Consider the following 22,246-nt stretch of genomic DNA (forward strand, 5'->3'; position numbering starts at 1 on the left):
AGAGATGCAGCAAAGGGCCACAGGTTTGACTCAAACTCTGGATTAATGCACTCAGGCCAATACACTTCTTCAAAACAAATCCTTATAATAGTGTGTATGTATAGTTTTACACATTTATTTTCATGCATAGATATGTGTGTATATTACAAGGAAAGGAAACCCATACAAAGCCCACTTTATTGTGCTTTGTTCCTTTACCAAAGACTAACACCACCGGCTGAGGAGACTGCCTTTTACATGTTATATTAATGGTGTGACCATTTAAAACATGCATGTCAGCTCAATTCTCACACAAATTTTGTATTGGAAGCATTTCACTGAGTCTCACAGTGATCTCATAGCACACCGCTGGTGTTCAATAGAAGAAACTGGGCTCATGTCTGTATCCGCGCTCTGTTCTGAAAACATATCAATAAGCGATTTCTTGCAGCATGACGGTGCCACTCCTTAAATGTTTTCTCCTTTTGTGCTGCTGACTAAAGGAAGTGCACTTTGTTCTTGGGCCTCTTCCAAGTCGTGCAGAGCGTAATTGATGATTTCGAGCAAGTGTTCCATTCAGATCTGTCTTTGTCGTTGCTCAATATATTACATTTATTCTGTGCAAATCATCCGCCCAGGGACTGATTTGATTAATGGCTCAATGGCACATTATTTTCACGGTATCCATCGTTTCTGAGACGCTCATTGTGGCCTTTGTGTTCTCAGTGCCAAGCATCCTAGTGACCCCCGGTGGTGAGGAGTTTATGCTGCAGCGTTCAGGACCATGGACAGTGTCAGAGTTTATGAAACTTAACGGTGAACTAATAGAGCATCGTGGCTCCTTGATGGGCAATATTTCTGACATATATATTATCATGAACCACATATTTTAATAGGCTGTTAAATATTTCATTAAGCTCTGATCAGTTAAATAGCTTGATGAACAAAACGAAGCTTAAACTGCGCCGTGGAGCAAAAAGCAGCTGCAGCACGGAGGAGTTTCAAGTTTTAGTGCAGCAGCACACTTCACTCATTAAAGCTCTGAGGTTTCACAGAGCGGCATGAAGAAAACAAACAATACACCTTGAAAAGGACTTTTTGGTATGCCACAAATTGTTAAAGCGAAGTTAATAGCAGCTTTGATGGCACCTTCACAGGCATCTGTAGGGCTGTTAATACCCCTAAGCTGACAAAAAACACCCAAAAAAAGCCAGTAACTGGTGTTTAATTCATGGCTTGTCTGTGCGAAAGTGCGATGTTTATGAGGAAACACACATTTCTTCCTGCAGAGACAAAAGTCTTGCCCTTCAGACTGTGGAGCTGCTTACAGGAGACGCTGTGCCAATAAAAGCAGCCTTTGCTGCGGCACACAGTCAGTAGAATATGTGAAACGGTGAGTTTGATTAGCCCCGAGGCTCAGCAGGGGATTCATCTGCTGCCAGCGATCAATAAGAGGGCTGCAAAGCATGCCAATCAGTTTTATTGGTTTCTCCTTGCTTTTGTGTTACCACATGCATCACTGCCGCCAATATGATATTCCCCTGTGTGAGAGTCTACAGATCTGATCCAGACCAGAAGAAATATCTGAAACTACTGGATGGATTACCATGAAGTTTTGTACAGATGCGCACGATTCCCAGAGGACACTGACCAGTCCACCTGACTATCTCCTATTAAATCAGCTCTAGCTTCAGCTTGTCTGAGGTCTTTGTACTTCTCTATAGTAACTCCTGCTGCTTTTTTCTACACTACTTGTGATTTGAAAGAAATTTTTTTCCCAGTGACTAATTAACAGTATGTAAACCTCAAAAGTGCAGGTAACACTTACCTATTTGGATATTTGCACCAGTAAAGGCAACTTAACATTATCAATTTGGTTTCGGGCTGAATTTCTCTTTTTTGTGATCATTGTTATCTTACAAGAATAATATTTATAGATCATATCAAATTTTGATCTTTTTTTGTCTTTGCCCTACATGCACTGATGAGGTTTAGTTCATATTTACATAAAAGACAAAAGCAGGGTGTTGTTTTAAGAGGGTCTAAATTACATCTACTTAACAGCCAGTCATGGCCCTATCTTTCTGACTACAACTTTATGCAGATGATACTGTCATATGTACAAAAGCTTCTATTTTAATATTTTTTCATGTTCCAACATTAAGATCCTAAAAACCTGCCTTTCAGCTAACAAATTACTGCTCAGTACATCTAAAACTTATTTAGCGCTTCTTGGTGCGAGGCAGAAACTCAACATTGAATCCAACTTTTTGGCTTTAACCTGCGATGATCGCAGAGCACTTCAGAAAATATACAACAACATACTCCCATTCCACCAATCCCAAAGGTACTCTGTTGTGTTGGTATCTGGTGACCATGGAGGCCATTTGAGTGCATTGTCATGTTCAAGGATCCAGTTTGAGATGATTTGAGCTTGATTTGAGTGACAAAGTGAGTTATCCTGCTGGAAGCAGCCATCAGAACACGGGTACACTGTAGTCATAAAGTGATGGACATGATCAGCATCAATACTCAGGCTGTGGTGTTTAAACCATGCTCAGATGGTATTAAGTGGCTCAACGTGTGCCAAGAAAATATTTCCCACACCATTTCACCAGCAGCAGCCTGAACCATTCATACAAGGCAGGATGGATTCATTTCTTTTTGTATTTATGGCAAATTCTGACCCTCAATGTTGTAGCAAAAATCGAGACTCATCTTCTGTTATCCAATTTTGGTGAGGCTGTTTTTAGCTAACCGTAGCACCCGGTGCAGTCTTCTGCTGCTCTAGACCATCTGCTACAAAGTTCAAAATGTTCTACATTCAGAGATGCTCTTCGACATACTTTGGATGTTACAAGTTGTTATTGGGTTACTGTTGCCTTCCTATCAGCTTGAACCAGTGTGGCCATTCTCCCTGACCTCTGGCATCAACAAAGGATTTTCACCCAGAGAACTGCTGCTCACTGGAGATTTCTCTTTTTCAGAGATGGTTGTGTAGAGAGAGTCCCAGCACATCAGCAGTTTCTGAAATACTCAGACCAGTCTGTCTGGCACCAGGTTGTCTTCACCATGTCTCCTTGCCTAATTGTAATCATTCTATGCATTTGCATTGAAATTTGCATTAATAAGTAGTTAGCTGTAGAAGATGTCAAATGCACATCATTGTACATTGTTTGATGGACATTGTCTGGCTTCCTCTTGATATCCTGTGGGACCCCTGAAAACAAAAAGTTACTTATTTTATTCAAATATCTTATTTTGTTATAATAAATGTATGCTTCATCCACCATAAGGTAACAAAAAAATGCAATTAATCTCATATGACAATACCTGATAACTAATTACTTTTCAGTTTTGCTCTATTTTACATTTGTGTGTAGTGCTAAATTAAGAGGTAAACTCTACACCCACTAAACAGCTGTTTGCTTCTCCTTTCATCAGTGCTTCTGCGAGTGCTACAAACCCTTTACTGCAGTGTTTTTTCACAGGCTCCGGGATTGTTGGTACATGGCACAAGGTGTCTTTTAGTGCCTTGCCCTAAGTAATTAAGGCCTTGCATCAATCAGTGGACATTGTGTCCTTTATTATCCTGATCCTCACGTCCTCTGCTGCTAATTGCTGCTTTGTCCTGAGCATGGTTTCAAACATCCACGTAGCCTAATGGCCATATGTAGCACATAAACGCTCTAAACCCGGTGCTGCTCCCCATCAAGCATCAAATGATGCAGATGAATGATGCAAGGGTCAAATTAATATGAGGTCAGGCATTTTTAAATATCTAACAGCTGATTCTTTTAAGCACAGAGACAAATTAATATGTTTCATGGCAGGAGCCAAATGTTAGAGCTGACACGGCAGAAAAAAACTGAACACAAAGGACACTGGGCAGCACACAGCAGCCACCTAATGGTACAGTAAACTCATTACATTGATGTGGAAACTGGGAACAAAGAGAGTGAATAATAAATGTTCAGACAGGAAATTGGATAGGAAGAAAATATTATTTGCTTTGATGCCATGTAGAGTGAGGGAAAAGGCAGTAAAAAACATTTTATACTATTAAAATATAAATATGCAGTTACACCAGCAGTACAGTGAAGTATATGGCAATCAGAAGTGTCCTCATGCAGGGATCAGCACTGTTAAGCAGCTCAGCTGTACTGGAGGCTCAGTAGGAACAGAAGTAAAAGGCTTTGAGGGATAGTTTGAGTGAAAGGAAACAGCCCGCCAATATTTACCGAGGCTCAATTCCCACTGCTGCCTTTCTTCTTACTGCCATTTAACACACCCATACTAAAAATAGAGCTAATGTTCACAGGTTCAACAGTAGATGTGAACAGTTCCAGGACACCAAGATCAAGACCAAGTACAGGAATAAATATGCAGCCATGAAAAGACCAATTCTGTGTTCAGATCAGCTCGTGGACTGCAGGAAGCACACGCGCAGACACAATCACGCGGCCAAACATCCGTTGTCAACATGTTTTGATTCACTAAGAAGCAGCGGCAGAGGTGATTCTGAACATCTAGCCCACATTTGTATGGAATATTTAACCTTAGAGGAGGATTTACTGTTGTGGCACGGTATAAAAGAGCAAATGGAGAATAATGAAAATAATGAATAACGAGGCACATAACATTAAACCGCAATTTTAATATTATGTGCGGCCGAGTGTGAAGCAGTGGAATAAAAAATATATATGTGTGGAATTAAAAAAGTGTGAAGCAGAGAATAAGCAGCTCCAAGTCCAAGACCATGATTCTCAGCCGGAAAGGTGATGTCGATTTAACAGTCAGTCTACACACCTAACCTCACCTGTGGTCACGAGCTATGGGAGGTCTTGGATACAAGCAACAGAAATGAAAGGGTGGCTGGGCTCTCCCTTAGAGACAGGGTGAGGAGCTCAGTCATTCGAGAGCGACTGTGAGTAGAGCCGCTGCTCCTCCACACTGAAATGACCTAGTTGAGTTCATTTAATTCAATTCAATTTTATTTATATAGCGCCAAATCACAACAACAGTCGCCGCAAGGTGCTTTATATTGTAAGGTAGACCCTACAATAACACATACAGAGAAAAACCAAACAATCAAATGACCCCCTATGAGCAAGCACTTTGGTGACAGTGGGAAGGAAAAGCTCCCTTTTAACAGGAAGAAACCTCCAGCAGAACCAGGCTCAGGGAGGGGCGGGGCCATCTGCTGTGACCGGTTGGGGTGAGAGAAGAAAGACAGGATAAAGGACATGCTGTGGAAGAGAGACAGAGATTAATAACTAGTATGATTCAATGCAGAGAAGTCTATTAACACATAGTGAGTGAAAAAGGTGACTGAAAAGGAAAAACTCCATGGATCATGGGAATCCCCCAGCAGCCTATACTGGGGCGATCGTGGCTCAAGAGTTGGGAGTTCGCCTTGTAATCGGAAGGTTGCCGGTTCGAGCCCCGGCTTGGACAGTCTCGGTTGTTGTGTCCTTGGGCAAGACACTTCACCTGTTGCCGGTGGTGCCAGTGTCTGGCATCCTTGCCTCTGTCAGTGTGCCCCAGGGTGGCTGTGGCTACAATGTAGCTTGCCATCACCGATGACTGGATGTGTAAAGTGCTTTGGGGTCCTTAGGACTAGTAAAGTGCTATACAAAAGCAGGCAATTTACCATTTTATTGCAGCATAACTAAGGGAGGATTCAGGGTCACCTGGTTCAGCCCTAACTATATGCTTTAGCAAAAAGGAAAGTTTTAAGCCTAATCTTAAAAGTAGAGATAGTGTCTGTCTCCCGAATACAAACTGGAAGCTGGTTCCACAGAAGAGGGGCCTGAAAACTGAAGGCTCTCCCTCCCATTCTACTTTTAAATACTCTAGGAACAACAAGCAAGCCTGCAGTGCGAGAGCGAAGTGCTCTAGTGGGGTGATATGGTACTATAAGGTCATTAAGATAAGATGCGCCCTGATTATTTAAGACCTTGTATGTGAGGAGCAGGATTTTGAATTCAATTCTCGATTTAACAGGGAGCCAATGAAGGGAAGCCAACATTAGTTTGGACATCTCCTAGGTGAGGTGTTCCAGGCATGTCCTAATGGTAGGAGGCCCCGGGGCAGACCCAGGACTCCCCCACCCCCCAACCCCCCGGATGAGCTGGAGGAGGTGGCCAGGGTGAGTCTGGGCTCATCTCCTTAGACTGCGGCCCACACAATACAAATCCAGATAACACATTTTCATTTGTTTCGGGCAGAAACAGGTATTCTAGTTTAACAAATGCACTTCTCATACAGTAAGTAATTATTGCTTTAACAATATAATAGGCATGTATGTTTCCCAGATTTTTATATGAAGGTGAAATTGATTGTAGAGAATATACACTGCTCAGAAAAACAAGGGAATACTGAAATCACACATTGTTCTCACATCAGAGAGTGACATCAACGTCTTTATCATCCAAGAACTGCCTTCACACTCTGGTATCCAACAGCAGTCAGCACATAGGGGTCTGTACGATCCTCAAAAGCCTTACTTTTCCAGACCGTCATTGACTAACTTCCAAACCTGTCTTACCAGATGATGTTCCAGGCAGCATGCCACATCGTCTCCAGATTCTTTCATGTTGTAACCCGCTCTCATCTGTGAAGAGAATGGGCTGCTAGTGGCAGATCTGGAAGTTCTAGTATTCTCTGGTGAACCATAATTAAATTGCACAGTTGGAATATTTCTGATAGTTTGGTCAGAAACTGCAAGAGTAGCTGACTGGAGGTCACGTCATAACACTCTGACAGGAGCAGTTACAGATCCCGCTGCTGAGTCGATGGCTCTCTAAAGCCCTGTGCGGATCTCCCAGAGTAACTACCTGTCTCCTGGTATCTCCTCCACACATTTGAGACTCTAAGAGACACAGAAAACTGAGTTTTTCCTTTTTCTTTCTTTTATTAAGAATTCTGTTTTTTAACATATATTGCTGAAAAGAAATTAAACAAACACTTTTTAATGAAAGTGTAGCATCAGGTGAGTAAAACTACATTGATATTGACCTTGTTAGTTTAGTATTAGAGGGGGTTGTTAATCATGGCCGTAGAAGGTGTTTAACATCAACAGGAGGTGATTCTGCTCCTTTGTGCCAGGACGAACAGGATAAGCACTGCCAGGTCCCCCACTGCTGCCGTGTGCTTTTCACAGATAAGATCATTCAAGTACATGGGGACCATAGAAACTCTCGAGTACCATTTTGAGTTGCTGCAATGAAATTTCAACAAAATGGATTAGCCTGCCATATCATTTTTTCACATTGATTTTTACGGTGTCTTTGAGTTTAGCCCTTCTGTACGTTGATGATTTTAATTTGCATTGAACGATGTGGCATCCTTTCATTTCTATGTGCAATGCATAATGAATATAATGAAAATAAACTGTGAAATGTGTATTATAGAGTGCAATACAAGCGAATGCTTAAATATAACTTTCCTTTTAATTGGATGACACAAAATATTCATGTATTTGTGTCACTGCATTTAGATTATTTTAATGTTCTGCTAACCAACTTGGACAAATCATCTCTTTCACGCCTCCAAGCTATACAAAATGCTGCGACTATTAACACCACAGTGAGTACCCTCACATCACTCCTATTTTATATTCTTTACATCAGCTCCCAATAGATTTTAGGATTCATTTAAAATGCTTGTGTTAACACACAGAGAACTGCCAGGCTCCAGATTATATATCTCAGCTTCTTACAAAATACATTACTGCTCGCTGTGTCAAGAGTTTGTGAGGCGTTCCCTGTACACGTCTAAAGACTAGTGGTGTTCAGAGCCTTTCAGTTTGTGGCACCACGGCTGCGGAAAAGTCCACGACTACAACTACGGTTAGTTGACTCTGTGGACTGTGTACAGCACTTTGTGACTGTCTTAATTCAATTTGTGACTATCTTTACTTAATTACTTCTATAACAGGATATCAGCAATACGATTTAAGTATGTGAAATGTCTTGAAATGTCATTTCACCCCAGAAGAATCAGTGCTCTATATCTTAAATACATGCAAGCTCTTGTTTTGCATAAACTAAAAATGTGTATCAAAAGAAATTTTACACAAGAAACTATTTTAACTCACAGATGTATGAGGGAACGTTGGCCACTTCCCTCCCTCTGTCAAAAAAAGGTACATTCATAAAATAGCCTTAATCAAACAGAAGCGCTATCAGGGCTCGTGCACAATGAAGTATGTTTGAACAAATTCTCATTTTGGGTCTCCAACCCTCTGAGCACTGCGATTACAAGCATTACAGCACAACTACAACACCGAGACAAACCACACAGGAATCTATTGAAAAGTAATGTTTATTTTGCACCAGCCAAAAAAATAACATAAAAACACTGCGGTGCAAAAAGACAAATCCCAGCAACAACACCAGAGACAGTGCAACTCAGTAAAATAATGCTCGGGAAAAGAGAAGAGAGAATATCTATGACAACCAAATAATACCAACATCAATAAAAGCAGTTTCTTAAGTAAAAATACCAAACAAACAACTGGTTACCTTCAAACAGACAACGGCTTCAAACAACAACAGGAAAATATTACAGTAACTTGCAATTATGCTTCATCTGGTTCAGAAATATCAATACAACCAATCTCCCATCGCCACTCAGTTATCATACAGCAACATTCACGCCGGGCTGGTACACAACAAGAGCCAAATTATGATAATCCCATTACCACAGCATTAAAATCAATTACATGTAATAAATATCAGTGAAAGCACCTTTAAAGCTGAAATGTGTTTAACTGATCAACTGACTGTGCAACATGTAAAAAAGAAAAAAAAGAGGCAAGTCCATTAAAAAACATAACAATATACCACCCAAACAGCTGATCAATTTCAAATCATTACATACATTATTTTTTCTCTAAAGCATGATGATTATATACAAAGCTCTCATAGGATGGTGGCCCCATCCTTAAAAAAACAACAAAAAAAGTCACAATTAGGTGTCTCATTCTGAAACGTAATTTGAAGTTCAAAGCCATAAAATGTTTTAAAATCACTTCTGTGGAAAAATAAAGACGAAAGCCAGCCTGGATGAGCTTAATCGTTGAGCATCAACCTTGCAATCAGACTACCGCCCGCATTTGAGGCCATCAGGAATAAAAACTGTAATAATCATTTAAAGTTCACAAAGGCGATGTGCGTTCAAAATCACCAGCCACATTTGGCTTCCATCTACGTGCAAACACTTGAGCTGCACTTGGTAGCGTAGAAAAACAGAAAATACTCCAAGTGCTTTTTTTTTTTTCAATGACTCAAAGATACCAAAAATAGAAAAAGTTCTTACAGTCCATCATCACAACAGATTAGCATGCTAGAAATTTTCAGACAGGCACGATAGCGCGAGTAATATACAGCAAGTATGATGAAAATCGCACTCCACTGCATGTCTGCTTCTGTGTCTCCATGTCTTTTTTTTTGTTTTAAACAGCTGCTACTGTTGGACACATCTTGTCACACAATCAAAGCACTTCTTCAGAGCCACATAATCCAAGCTCCTCAAAGTGTTCAGCGGGATCCGTACAGTGAGTAGTGTACTGCAGGTGCAGCTTCTTTGCAAAGACCGACAGCATTAATCATCCTATAGAATCCTTAAGGTTTTGCACGCCACAGTAATCTCTCTCTGTGCTCCATCCTTCCAGAAATTTGCTGCTTTTTTTTTTTTAAACCATTTGATCGTTTGACATTCTCTGCAAACACCTGAATCTTGCTCGCTCTTAACAGAGCACAGTGTCGACTTCTGCAGTTTTTGTGTTAATCATTATATTTGTGGCAAAAAACTCGGCAGTACAATCAAAGAATTAAACCTGCAAATTACTGGAAGGACTGTTCATTTGCTGTGTGCCTCTTCACAATGACTTAATGGATGTATTCACTTCTTTTGCTTTGTATATGGCTTCTGCTTTTTTATGGCTCCTTTTTTCCCTTTTCCCTATGTAGCCAGGCACTGTTTCTTACCCACAGTGAAACCAGGTAAATGTCTCATTTTTAATTTTTAGTGTGCGATCTCACCAAAATAAAGTGAGTGAATACTGAATAAGTATTAAAAGTTTCTGACAGTCAGGCCTCCTCTTCCATCACAGAAAATACATGTTTTGATTTTTAAAGAATACAGCGTGAGGAATGAAAACCTGCAGCTGCTAAAGTGGAATTATATTTTACATGAAGTGAAGACAGTGTTCTCATTTGTCAGTATGCTTTTGCTTTTTTTAACTGACCGCTGGAGGACGTTGTGCTGCCGTACAAGCACATAACACTTTCTCCCTGTTCTGTTGCCAGGCTAGCTCTGCTTTGGGATCACGGCTTGCTTTGGCTGTGTTTTGGATGCTGTTGCAGAGGCAGAGGAGGAAGTGGAAGAAGACGAAGATGAAGAGGATGAACTCCATCGGGTCTCTACTCCTGTGCTGGTCATCTTCATCTTTCGTCGTTTTGCAAGGGGAGCATTGTCGACACTTTTCAGAAAGAAGCCTTCTCGCTTACCTCGGTTGAAAGCCTGGTGAGAGTGGAAGGGGACAAAAGTGAGATAAAATACATTTATTTAAGATTCTTTCTCAAACCTTTTAGAAGTTTTTCATACCAATCTATTACCTTGTAGGTAGCATTGACATAAGTGCGGACAGTGGGCCCACTGGACTCGAGCACATCTGGTGTGCACAAAGGAGTGGTGGACATGGATGCTCCACCCTGAAGCCAGCTGTTCTCTTTCAGATCAGAGAGTTTGAGACGGCTCTCTGGATCCACCGTTAGCAGGCCTTAAAACAGGAAGAGAGACACAAACAAGCAAGCAATATATGAGAGGGATTTCAACAGGCATTTATCTCAACTAAAGCAAACTAAGAACAAACATATTCAGTACCTTTAACAAGCTCTTTGGCATCCTCTGACACACCCTTCCAGGGCTCCCCATCCAATGAGAAATCCCCCTCTTTTATTTTTTGCATGATGTCGGCAGCATATGATGAGGTCATTCCACGCTGCTCACTCTGAAACGGCACCTGGCCTGAGAGCATGGTGTACTGAGGAAGACACACACAAGGGTCATTAGTAATTCAGTCAGCCGAGCTGTGATAAAAATCAACATATTCAGATTCAATTACCAGAATGACCCCGAGACTCCAGAGGTCACAGGATTTATCATATCCTGCACTCTCGAAAAGCTCTGGTGCAGCATACTGCAGCGTGAAGCAGGGAGTCTGCAGGGGGGCACTGCCTGCAGGGCACAGGCGAGCAAATCCAAAATCTATTACTTTCAGCACAGAGTCCTCCCCCTCATCTGCAAACAGCACGTTCTGTAAGGTAAACAAACAAAAGCCATGAGGATCAGCTCTTATTTTACTTACACATTAAGATTCAATTTTCCTGACAGAGTAAAGACTATTAGTAAATACGAGTATGACAACCACCACCGGTTGGCATGTACCAGAACTTATGTGTAAACAGACAGTGCAAATAAACAGTTCTAATCCTTTTAGGTCTGCATCAAAAATAAAAGCCATTACTAGAGACATCTTAAAGTTATTAGGTGATATTTGCCAATATGTCTCATTCACAACTGTTATGCACACCATATAAAAGCCTTCTTCAGTTGATTAAACCTTACAGCCATCCTAAGAAGGGAATGTGTGTGTGTGTGTGTGTGTGTGTGTGTGGGTGTGTGTGTGTGTGTGTGTGAAATCTGCTGCTTTCATTTTGAAAAGCACCACAAAAGTCACATCATGCACTGTTGTTGAGCAGTAGCCTGCAGAGGTGAAAAATTAAGCCAACATAGAGGTGCCAAAAACTGCTGTTCCTAAATCGGCAATTTGAGGCTGGCTCCTAAAACAATTCAGCCTTGATAGACTTCCATTAAAAAAAACCTAAACAGCATTAAATGAAAACATGTTTATAGCCTGGTACAAAAGTGGTTTTGACGTCTGTAGACAGTTTCCAATTTTATTTTTGTAATTTTTTTCTAACTTATTAATCTAAATGCTGAAGTTACTGGCACAGCTGCTTTGGGTCCAACAAAAGGAGCTGATAACTACACACCAGTCTGTCATTTGAAAACATTAAATTTACAGAGAAGCTTCAAAATGCAGTCCGAAAACAAGTGAGTGACATCATGATGGCCATGATGTCCATGTTTTGCACAGTCAGTGATCGTCGCTCTCTCTCTTTTTTTTAAAAACTTTTTAACCCAGATTACATCATGTAAAAGTAGTGCGGAAAAAATAATAACGCCACACAAAAAACATAAATAAATAAAAAATAATAATGTCACACACATACGAGACAGCAGATCCCCAGTTACTAGAATTGTTTTTTCTCTCTTTTTAAACATATATATATTGTCAGGATTGATCAAGTTATCAAATCACCACCCACCTCTGGTTTGAGGTCTCTGTGTACGACTCCAGCCTCGTGCATGAAGCTGACAGCTGAGACCAGGCTCTGTAATAGCTGACTGGCCTCTGCTTCGCCAAACAGTTTCTTCCTCTTGATCCTTTCCAACAACTCCCCACCTCGCAGAAGCTCCATCACTAAATATGTGTGATACTGACAGAGACATGCAGAGAAGGCTGTGAGGGTGATGTTTTTATGTGTAGCTTAATATTGACCAATACATTATTTTTATCTTTATCCTATGTATTCTCCATTCTACCTGATCAGTAAAGATGTCATACAGCTTGACGATGTTGGGGTGAGACTCACACTGCTTCAAGGCAGCAATCTCTCTCTGAGTGTTTGCCTCCATTCTAACAAAGAAAGACAACATTAAGGGCATTCAGTCACCTTTATGTTCCAGTGGTACTGTGATACAGTAAAGTATTGACACACTGACACAGATCTGTTAAAGAGCACTGTACTAAGAAGTATTTCATTTCTGCTCACCTACGGCTGACGATCTTGACGGCGTACTCATGGCCAGTTTGCTTGTGTTTGCATTTCCTGCACACAGAGAAACTACCCTCGCCTAGAGGTGGTCCTTGAAAACACAGCTCATAGTGCTGAAAAAACTGGGATTCCTGAACAAAAAAAAACATAGCATTGAGCCATCAAAGGAGATTATTATACTTCAGGCAACAGACATGGCCCCAGCAATGCTAAAGGGATACTTTGACCTTTACATGAAGCAACCTTGAAATTCAGCTCCCACATTTGTAAAGAGAAATACCTTAAAACTGAATAAGTAATTGGGAAAGATAAAACATTTTGTACTTTGTAAAACACAAAGTTTTACAAAGTACAACATGTCATCAAACTAAGACAGGTCAAACTGGTTAAGACATTTTGGCCTAAAACAGGAATGCTTGTTAAGCACTTTTTGTAAGCTTTCCTCCAAGTCCACCTAATCTGTTTTTGCCAATTTTCTGTCATATCTGTATATAAACCTTTACAACACTGGATTCCCATATTAAACAGAACCAAATTTTCAAATAAATCATGAAGTCAGCGTTTGTGCAAGTAATTTCTTTGAGAACAAAGCTCAGCCTTCAGATAGCTCTAAATTTTCAGTTTCAGGCAGCATTTTCTATTCACTCACTGTCATCAGTAGATTATCTCTTATATCATCATCTCAAACACACACATGACTCTGACTGTGAGCACAGAACGCTCACCAATCTGCTGTTCAAACTTCCTGTTTATGACGGGAACCCAATCAGATGACTGAAGGGCTTGATTCAGATTGTGGGTAAACTCAGGCGCCTCATCTTGGCTCAGTATAAGGTTACACAGGATTATTTTGAATTATGAAAATGCAAAGCTACTCTAGTACAGTCTGAGAGTCATTGAGCAGGAGTGCAGTAGATCCACTTTAAATTGTGCCTTTTATATGAATATATTAATAGTAACCACTAAGTAATATGTATACATTTATCACTAGCTGGATACACTCTCTATATAAAGAGATACTTTTATTTTTAACTCCCCAACTATATAACTTTGATAACAGTTTTGCTTTAATTAGTATTTTATATGTAGTGCTTTACAAAAAATAAACCTCCTTATATCTTACACCGCTATTATGAAGGAAGGAATTACTATGAAGTAACAAGTTTGGACTGATCTAAAAATACATTTCACATTTGCCTAAGGAGCTTGGAAAGAAAGCGACTCGACCTATTTAAATTCACTCTCTTTCCAAGCCTCACAGACTTTCATGACCCGGATGACTGAGAACCTACACAGACATTTTACTTTTGCATATAAACATAATATATTGTTTATCACTGTAATTAGAATCAGGATGACAACAGTATTTTCAAATTCTAGCTTCAACTTTTATAAATCTAATATCATAAAGAAATAGCTGCAAATTTCTTTGAACATTTTTTTAAAAGACAAGCTAAAAATATTGCTGAGTTGAGTCTGACACCTTTCACACGCAGGTGATAAATGTCAACTAGACAGACTGACAAACTTTTTCTGTTCCAAATAGATTTTTGTGCTCTTTACCGAGATCAGTACAAAGTGTCTTGAATATTATTTAATAATACAAACCATCCTGTCAGATAAAACAAGCCAACTTCAGCTAATATCTTTTTCTTCTTTTCTGTTAACAAACAGTCCTGAAACCAAACATATAACAGAATTATTTAAAAACACCCATACAGATCATACCTGTAGCATTGCGCTGCGTTGGACAGAAGCAGAAGCTGGTCGGTCAGCACCAATTTGGGTTTCAACAAAGTCTCCCATGACTGCGTTCTTATTGAACAAGATGGAGGGTGCAATGAAAGAATAGCCCTAAAACAGAGGAGATGTGTTAGGTGTAACTATGATGTAGCTCACTGAAGAATTATTACAGCCTTTACTTATTAACAAGCACTTGTTGCACTTTTAAGATTGTGAAGTTAAATAGTGCTTACAGGTCATGTTTGTAGAAACATTTGATAGAATCAATGTGGAGGTGATGATGACTGACCTGGAACAGACGATCTGTGCTCGGGGGTGTGCTGGCTGGAGAATAAACAGGATCCATCCCAGTGAATTCCTCTGCAAAGTTCCCCACATCGAGTTCGCTCTTCAGCTCTGGCTTGAATGGACTTGAAACCTTCTTTTGTGCTAAGTCATCCCAGTTCAGTCCCTGTGAGGCAGAAAAGGAGAATGAAAGAGTTATAGATGAATGAACTGAGGTTACAGGGGAAAAGATGTTTAAGTGATAGACAGTTAAGGGACATCGGACCTTGAAGAAAGGATGTGCCTTGATATCTTCAGCCCCCCGCGGTCCAGATCCCAGCCTCTTGTGGGGATCTTTCACCAACAACTTTTTCAGCAGGTCCTGAGCAATGGGTCCAATCATAGAGGGAAACGGCGGGTCACAGCGCAAAATACGTCTGAAGGGCAAAGGGAAGATATAAACATTTTGCTAACATACAGAAACAATTGACAAGAATACAACTGTGTCAACATTCATGCACCTCCAATAATGGCCGATAAGGTTTTTTACACAACATAAGGCACAAAATTATTCTTGGGATCATGCAGAAATTGTGGCATCACATACTTTGCCCAGCAAAGCTGCCACTACTCTATTGTTTACAACACTCTCAGTACTGTTTCAGCAGCACTGAAAGTGTCGCAAACAGAAAACACATCACAGTTTGAGCAACTAGTTTCTGAGCCAACTAGTTTCTGAACTGCTCTGGTGGAAACTTCATCAACAATGACCTTAATGTTTTCCTTTTCTATATAAATTCTTTACAATGTAAAGAATGTCAGTCAATAATACACAACCCCAATTCAGAAAAACTTGGGATGAGCTAAATATAATGCTGAATTTCATAAACCCATATTTTATTCACAATAGCACATAGAAGAGATGAATATTATCCCATTCTTATCTGATATAGGATCCTATGTTCCTCTAACTGTTTCTTTTCAGTGTCTTTTGTTGCCCCTGTTCACCTTTTTGAGATGTGCACTAAATTCAAAATTTTCTTAAAATGGTACATTTTCCAAGTTTTTAGGTTCATTAATTCTTTTTCACTCCCATAAAGTCAGCATCAGCATTTGCCCCAAAAATACAGCAATGCCAGTGGGTTCATTTATTAGTAAAACACAACTAATACCAGAGATAATTTGAATGAGTTAAGAAGGGGCAGGCAGATGATTTATGGAGATGAGATTGAGCAGTACTCACTTTGACACCTCGCTTTGGGAGTTCCTCTCTCCCTCCAGGGTAAAAGGAGACGCACCCGTCAGCAACTCAAACATCAGGATCCCAAGACTCCACCAATCTACTGACTGAAGCAGAATACAGCTTGAAAAGCACAGTACAGAGGACAAGAAATTTTCACTGTGTAATTATTTAAAGATGGGTTATTGGATGCGGTACTGCCTTCCATAACAAAGATATTAATCTCATCTTTCATTCACCACACAGGCCCAAACTCATGAGTCTTAAAGCATCTGTAGTGTTAAATGTTTAAGCGTTCCCCGTACTCTGATACATGTAAATATAAACATTAATTTAAATATTATTTTGCGCATAATATGTGACCATTCAAAATCTTTCAAATAACCAAAATGATCTTAACACCAAAACCTGCATTTGCTCCCTCGCTGTCCTTTATTTACCTTGCCATGTCCTGATTTCCCTCTGATGATTTCAGGAGCCATGTACTCAATGGTGCCACAGAAAGAGTAGGTCCTCCCCTTCTGTGATGATCAGAAAACAAGCATACTTTAAAAAATGTATTTCAGTTCGGATTGTGGTAACAGTTAAACACCGCAGGTATTATTTACATGTACACATTGCTATGCTCACACTGTAGTTTTAGATTTACTTACATCTTCTTCCAGAAACTCTTTGCTGAGCCCGAAATCTGTCAACACCACATGGCCATCACTGTCTAGAAGAATGTTTTCCAATTTGATGTCTCGGTACACAATCCCAAGCTGTACACAATGAAAATTTACCAGTGGCATTCATGCTAAAAGCTGTAATTTGTGAACAGAGACAGCAGGCACTGCAAACAGAGAAACCCTAAAAACATTTTTGCAACCAAAAAAGGAAAAAGTGGCCGGTTATTTTTAGTAATTACAGCATTTTCTAATCCCAGCTAGGGGTCCTAATCCCAAAATGTGTCAAAACAAATAACTGCCCAAACAACAGCAAGCCTATGTTGCAGGAAATACTAGTCCCCAAAGTTGCTGTTGTTAAAATGCTTTTATTTGATATTATTTATAAAAGGAACGTCTCATGAAAGTCTGCAGGATTTTCAGCCAATGTCGCTGGACAATTTCTGTGGACACTAATTTAAACACAAATGCACTATCTCATAACTTAAGTGCTCCAATATGAGTTTAGGATACCTAGTGAAGGTCATAATTTACAAAGAGATGGCTGAAATGCTTCCAAATAAAACCCTCAAGAACACACTCATTATGTTTTAAAAAGGACCTTGAAAATGCACCCAATCACCCTCCATGTAGTGGTTTGTGTAACTATTCAAAGAAGTCATGAGTATCATTTAAGGCCACTGGTGCACACCTACTTTAAAACTAAATCTAAAACTAAAGTAGCTGTGAAACATCATTAGGAAACCACTTCTATGAGCTTCCGAGTATTTCTCACAATAAAGAAACTCAGACTTCCTGTTCAGCACTAAATGACAAAAGCCTTTTTCAGACATGGGGTACATAATATTGCTGGCTTCAACAGACCGTTTACACAATAAAAATTTACTTTTGTCTTTCACTTTAAAAGCAGTATTATCTGAACAGAGAAAGCAGCACGTGTCACGTATACACAGAAACACAATATTGCTGGCTTTATCAATCTGTATACAACAATGTGAACGCAACCTAGTGTTTATGGAGCTAACATAACATTAATCTGGTGAATAAAGTTAGATTATTAACAGATGAAAGGCTTACTTCTTTAACCATCAGCTTGTTTTGACCAAACCAGAGCTAAAAGACCACAACCTATAGGGCTTAAATTAGGAGTGAGTTGGGGTTGCCTCTCTGGCCTCACAACCCCAATTCTATGAAAAGTATCATGTCGCTAAAATGCTTAGTTTGTGTAAGAAGCGGGCTCTAGCCAAAATTAAAGAAATAACTCTAGCATGTGTAAAAGCTGGAAACAATAATCCTCACCTTGTGCAAGTGTTCTAGAGCCAGAATTATTTCTCCAATATAAATCCGTACTGCCTCTTCTGGAAAGTGATCCCGCTGGTACAAATGAGTGAACATCTCCCCACCGCTCACATAGTCTGTACTCACACACACAGACAAATACACAGGGAGCTTGAATAGACATAATACAAAGAACTACACAAACACACATTGTGCAAAAAAGAAAAAAAAAAGAAATGCCAACAAAAACACATACAGTATAAGACAGAAACATAAAGAAGACCTTCAGTGTTTCAAGAGAGAAGAGTTCTCTATATTTGGTACATTTTTACCAGTGTCCCACCCCAGTGTCTCACCCAGGATGAGATGTAGTTTGCTCTGAGTCTGAAAGGCATAGTGAAGAGTAACCAGGAAGGGAGACTGGCGGATGTGCTCCAGGACTTGTCTCTCAGTGCGAGTATGTTCTGTTGTCTTTGCCTTCTGAACGATAGCTGCTTTCTTTAACACCTAGGGCAGTGACCAAAATAAATTAAACTTCTCCATTCCTTCCGTGAACTTTCAGTGAATGGCACTTCGCTTTGGGGTGTGTTGCAACATGCTGCAATCATGTCCAAGGGAAGGACATTATACAACCCAACTGCTTGCATCAAATCCAAAGTGAGCAAATAAAATGGGAAAAAAAAAGATAATTTCTTGGTTTTAACATCTGATGTGCTGTCATTGCACTATGTTTAATCTAATATTGGCTTTAGATAATTTGCCAACTCATTTACATTTTACACAAAATCACTGAGAAGTTATTGAAATGGTTATAAAATGTTAATAAAATCATAATTAATGATTTCTTTTAAAGCATAGACTAGTAATTTACATTTTTAGATAAAAATCTGCTTTAAGATGTACATTAATTGAATTACAACACTAATAAACTTACCTTCATAGCATAGAGCTGGCCCACATCATGGCCGCTGTTCTTCCTGACCAAAAACACTTTCCCGTAAGCTAGACAAACAAATATTGAAAATTACTGCCGATGGTAAACAAGCAAACACAGCAAACAAAGCTACACCATCAGATTGTGCCTAAAAGAGGTAGTTTCCACTTCAAGACATAAATACTCGGTGAACAGTTGGCAAGATTAATCAAATCTGCAGAAATCGGAATCATTCTCACTCATTAAATTTAATTAGGTGTTCATTTGTTGATGGAAATCGCCACCAGGATCTCCTGTAGCTAATCAGTAACATCAACAGCATATGGATTCCCTGTTAATCATCAGATACTTTTCATGCTGTCTGGTTCATGTGTAACATTTAAATGATGATATAAATTACATGAAACATTTTAACTTACAAGCTACAAATATCAAATATAAACAGTTTGCCTTCAAAATACTATCCAAGCCAGGGGAATCAACCAAGTCTGCTTTAAGTATATCTCATACCAGTACTTGACCTTTGACAACAGCTTTATCTTCATTTCATTCTATTCAGTGCTACATGCAGATCCTTACCTCCAGTGCCCAAGACCTTCAGCAGCTCAAAGTTCTCCATGCCGACTCTTTCAGTGTGACCTGTGAGGTTAGCTAGTGGTAGAAAGAAAAATAAAAGACAAGAACAGTGTTTAAATTTCTATTTCTGTTCAAGTTTTTGTTTTAAAAAAGACAAGTGACAATCTAAAAACTATGTCTGATCTCTATCTTTTAAGGGAAGCTTTCTACACAAATAAAGTGGTGTACTTTTCTGGCTGTTTTTTTCCCAAGTATATTAAAATACAAAAAGACATACCATATGTCTTGATATTAGCAAATGCTTTACCAGTGTGCTTTTTCTTGTGTTATAATCTTGTGTTCTTGTGTTATAATGCACTTTGATGTACCCTCTCTATAGATTAAAAGGTTGCTCTATTTAAAATCTACAATCTATCCAGTGAGCCTCTAAGCAGATCATTTTACTTCACCTGTGACAGCTGGTGAAAAACATCCACTCACACTGTTTATTACACTACAGCCACATTTACAGCTTGACTTTACTACTCTTGGAGGGATAGTACAACAGCAATTCTCTGATTTATTTGATTTTATCTGTGAGGATTTTTCTTTGTAAATTTACACTCTAAAATCAATTCAATGACAAATGCATTGTCCATTAAAAACATATGACAAATTCTGTTCTTTAGTCTCTAATGCAAGCTAGGTGACCTAGATTGATTAAAAGCAAGCAAAACATGATAGAGCTTTTACAGAACAAAAAATATCTTTCATATTAAAGCAAAAATACTGATAATCCATTACAATCTTGAAAAATATTGGCTCTTTTGTTGTTTTGTTAATTTCTAATGCCCCCCCCAAAAAAAATCTATTTTAAGATTATTAAAGTCTAAGATTATTTTAGTGTTTCTGTATACTATAGACTTTTCACATGCCCCTCAGCTTCAAAACAAATACAAACACACATTCACACAAAAGCTTAGCAAATAGCTAAACCAGCTCACAAAGCAATGTTACACGAATCAAAGAAAAATCTGAAAGAAATGTAACAAAGTAAAATCAAAGAAAACTGATTTTTTCATTTAAAATACCATCATGTGCACGGAGTATGTTTAGAGAAACATTTTTTGGTTGCATTATATTTCCCTGCTTTATAACTTGCACTTTAATATAATGCAACTCCAGTGTGTGAATATGTTGTACAGCCCATATGGAAAAGGAAAAGTATTTTAAAACAGAATGAACGTTTTACAGAAAAAAAAAACTGATGTGGTGTTGTTAGCTGTGGGGTTGAACCAGCACATCAAAAAAGAAAGAAATTGCATTCGTGCGGTATTATTTAAATGATGAGATGAATTACAGTACACAGATGTTTCCTTTGTGGCTATGGTTATGATTATGATTACATACAGTGATAACAGACAATATGACTGACTTACCATTTGTGATCTGGTGCTTGACAGTACAGGCCCTTTCATTTGTTTTTCCATCAGAGTCTTCACTACTATCAGATGCGTCCCCAGACATATTTTAAAGAAAAGTGGACTACAGACTTTGCGATGAAATTGGTTTGTCTGATGTTTTCTTATTTAGGAGATTTTGCGTTTTACACTCAGCAGTTAAAACAATCTACTGTGGCTGCATTGTGAAGGAGACAAGGATTATCAAAATGAGCGGACAGCTGTATTCCAGACAATGCTGTTGCCCAAACCTTAATCCCCACTCGTTTGGCATCCTGGTGTTTGGCATTATTTATCTCATGTGATTGGTCGAAATCAATCAGAAAGAAGATTCATATTCCTGCTACTTAGAAGATGTTGGGGTTTTTTTTTCCGTTACTGTGTCAATGATCGTCGGTATTAATTAAGTACTCTGAGGAACTGTATGTGTTATCTGCAGTTTAAATTTATCTAACAGTTTAAGTTGCTAATGTTAGCATTAGCTAAATAACTAGTCATTATTCATAAGTTAGCTGACGTTAATTGGTAATAACGTTAAACCTTCGGTTATATAAGCGACTGGTCAAAACAACGCGTTATAGTCGGTGTGTAAACAGCTTCAACGCTAACTACCGTATAATAACAAGACGTGTTACCTAGCCAGCTGGTGTGGTAGTAAATTGGCAGGGTAGCGGTAGCAGCTAACTAGCAAATGACTGCATTTGTCCGTCAAAGTTTGAACGTTAGCTAACCGCTGGTGTTTTGTTAGCAGTGTTAACTGGCCTCTTCAACTACCAGCGAACTGACCATGTTGGAAAAGGCCAGTTTGGGTAGTTCTTTGTCTTCTTTGTCACCAGTAGTCACCAACTAATATATTCGTCCATTATGAAAATTTCTACATCTCACTTTGTAATTTTTGTCAGCGCCTAGCAAACTGCTAACACCAGGATGCTTCCGACACAACCTGGGCGACGGTCAGTCACGTGAACCACTAGAGTAGGCGGAGCGAGATTGCTCAAGAGCTCAACGGAATCTGGCAATTCTGTGCCACAAACACTAGCTCAAGTTTTGCCCAGTAGTTACGACAAATGTCAAATATTTTCTCTCCATTAATAAAAAAAAATTCTACTAATGTTTATGCTTTTCATTTGTTCTATGCCACACTTTGTCTTCCTTTAGAAAAAAAAATCAACTGACATTTTCCAACATGCCACTAATGCCTATGTCTCTGTACGTTT

At 39.2% G+C, this 22,246-nt stretch overlaps 1 protein-coding gene across 1 annotated transcript; it reads right to left on the bottom strand.

The window, feature by feature from the left end:
• Positions 1 to 8,289: 8,289 nt before the first annotated feature.
• On the bottom strand, positions 8,290 to 22,004 carry rps6ka4 (ribosomal protein S6 kinase, polypeptide 4). Its single transcript, XM_003450436.5, has 18 exons — positions 21,009 to 22,004; positions 19,594 to 19,665; positions 19,015 to 19,082; positions 18,437 to 18,587; positions 18,102 to 18,217; positions 16,791 to 16,898; positions 16,578 to 16,658; positions 16,141 to 16,244; positions 15,184 to 15,334; positions 14,923 to 15,084; positions 14,619 to 14,744; positions 12,888 to 13,021; positions 12,658 to 12,751; positions 12,381 to 12,551; positions 11,114 to 11,305; positions 10,873 to 11,032; positions 10,605 to 10,768; positions 8,290 to 10,509 (listed from the first exon to the last, which is right to left on the bottom strand). The coding sequence occupies exons 1-18, from the start codon at positions 21,094 to 21,096 to the stop codon at positions 10,297 to 10,299; spliced, it is 2,355 nt and encodes a 784-aa protein (XP_003450484.1). The 5' UTR covers positions 21,097 to 22,004; the 3' UTR covers positions 8,290 to 10,296.
• Between the last annotated feature and the right edge of the window lie 242 nt (positions 22,005 to 22,246).

Source organism: Oreochromis niloticus, linkage group LG10 (genome assembly GCF_001858045.2).
Source record: "Oreochromis niloticus isolate F11D_XX linkage group LG10, O_niloticus_UMD_NMBU, whole genome shotgun sequence".
NCBI lineage: Eukaryota > Metazoa > Chordata > Actinopteri > Cichliformes > Cichlidae > Oreochromis > Oreochromis niloticus.

What these genes read in the sequence shown, in the direction of transcription:
- rps6ka4 (XM_003450436.5), bottom strand. Translation starts at nt 21,096, where the DNA reads ATGTCTGGGGACGCATCTGATAGTAGTGAAGACTCTGATGGAAAAACA. An exon ending in AACGCAGCGCAATGCTACAG is followed by an intron (nt 13,022 to 14,618) that starts GTATGATCTGTA and finishes TTTTTTGTTCAG; the next exon opens with GAATCCCAGTTTTTTCAGCA. An exon ending in ACAGAGACCTCAAACCAGAG is followed by an intron (nt 11,306 to 12,380) that starts GTGGGTGGTGAT and finishes TTTACCTTACAG; the next exon opens with AACGTGCTGTTTGCAGATGA.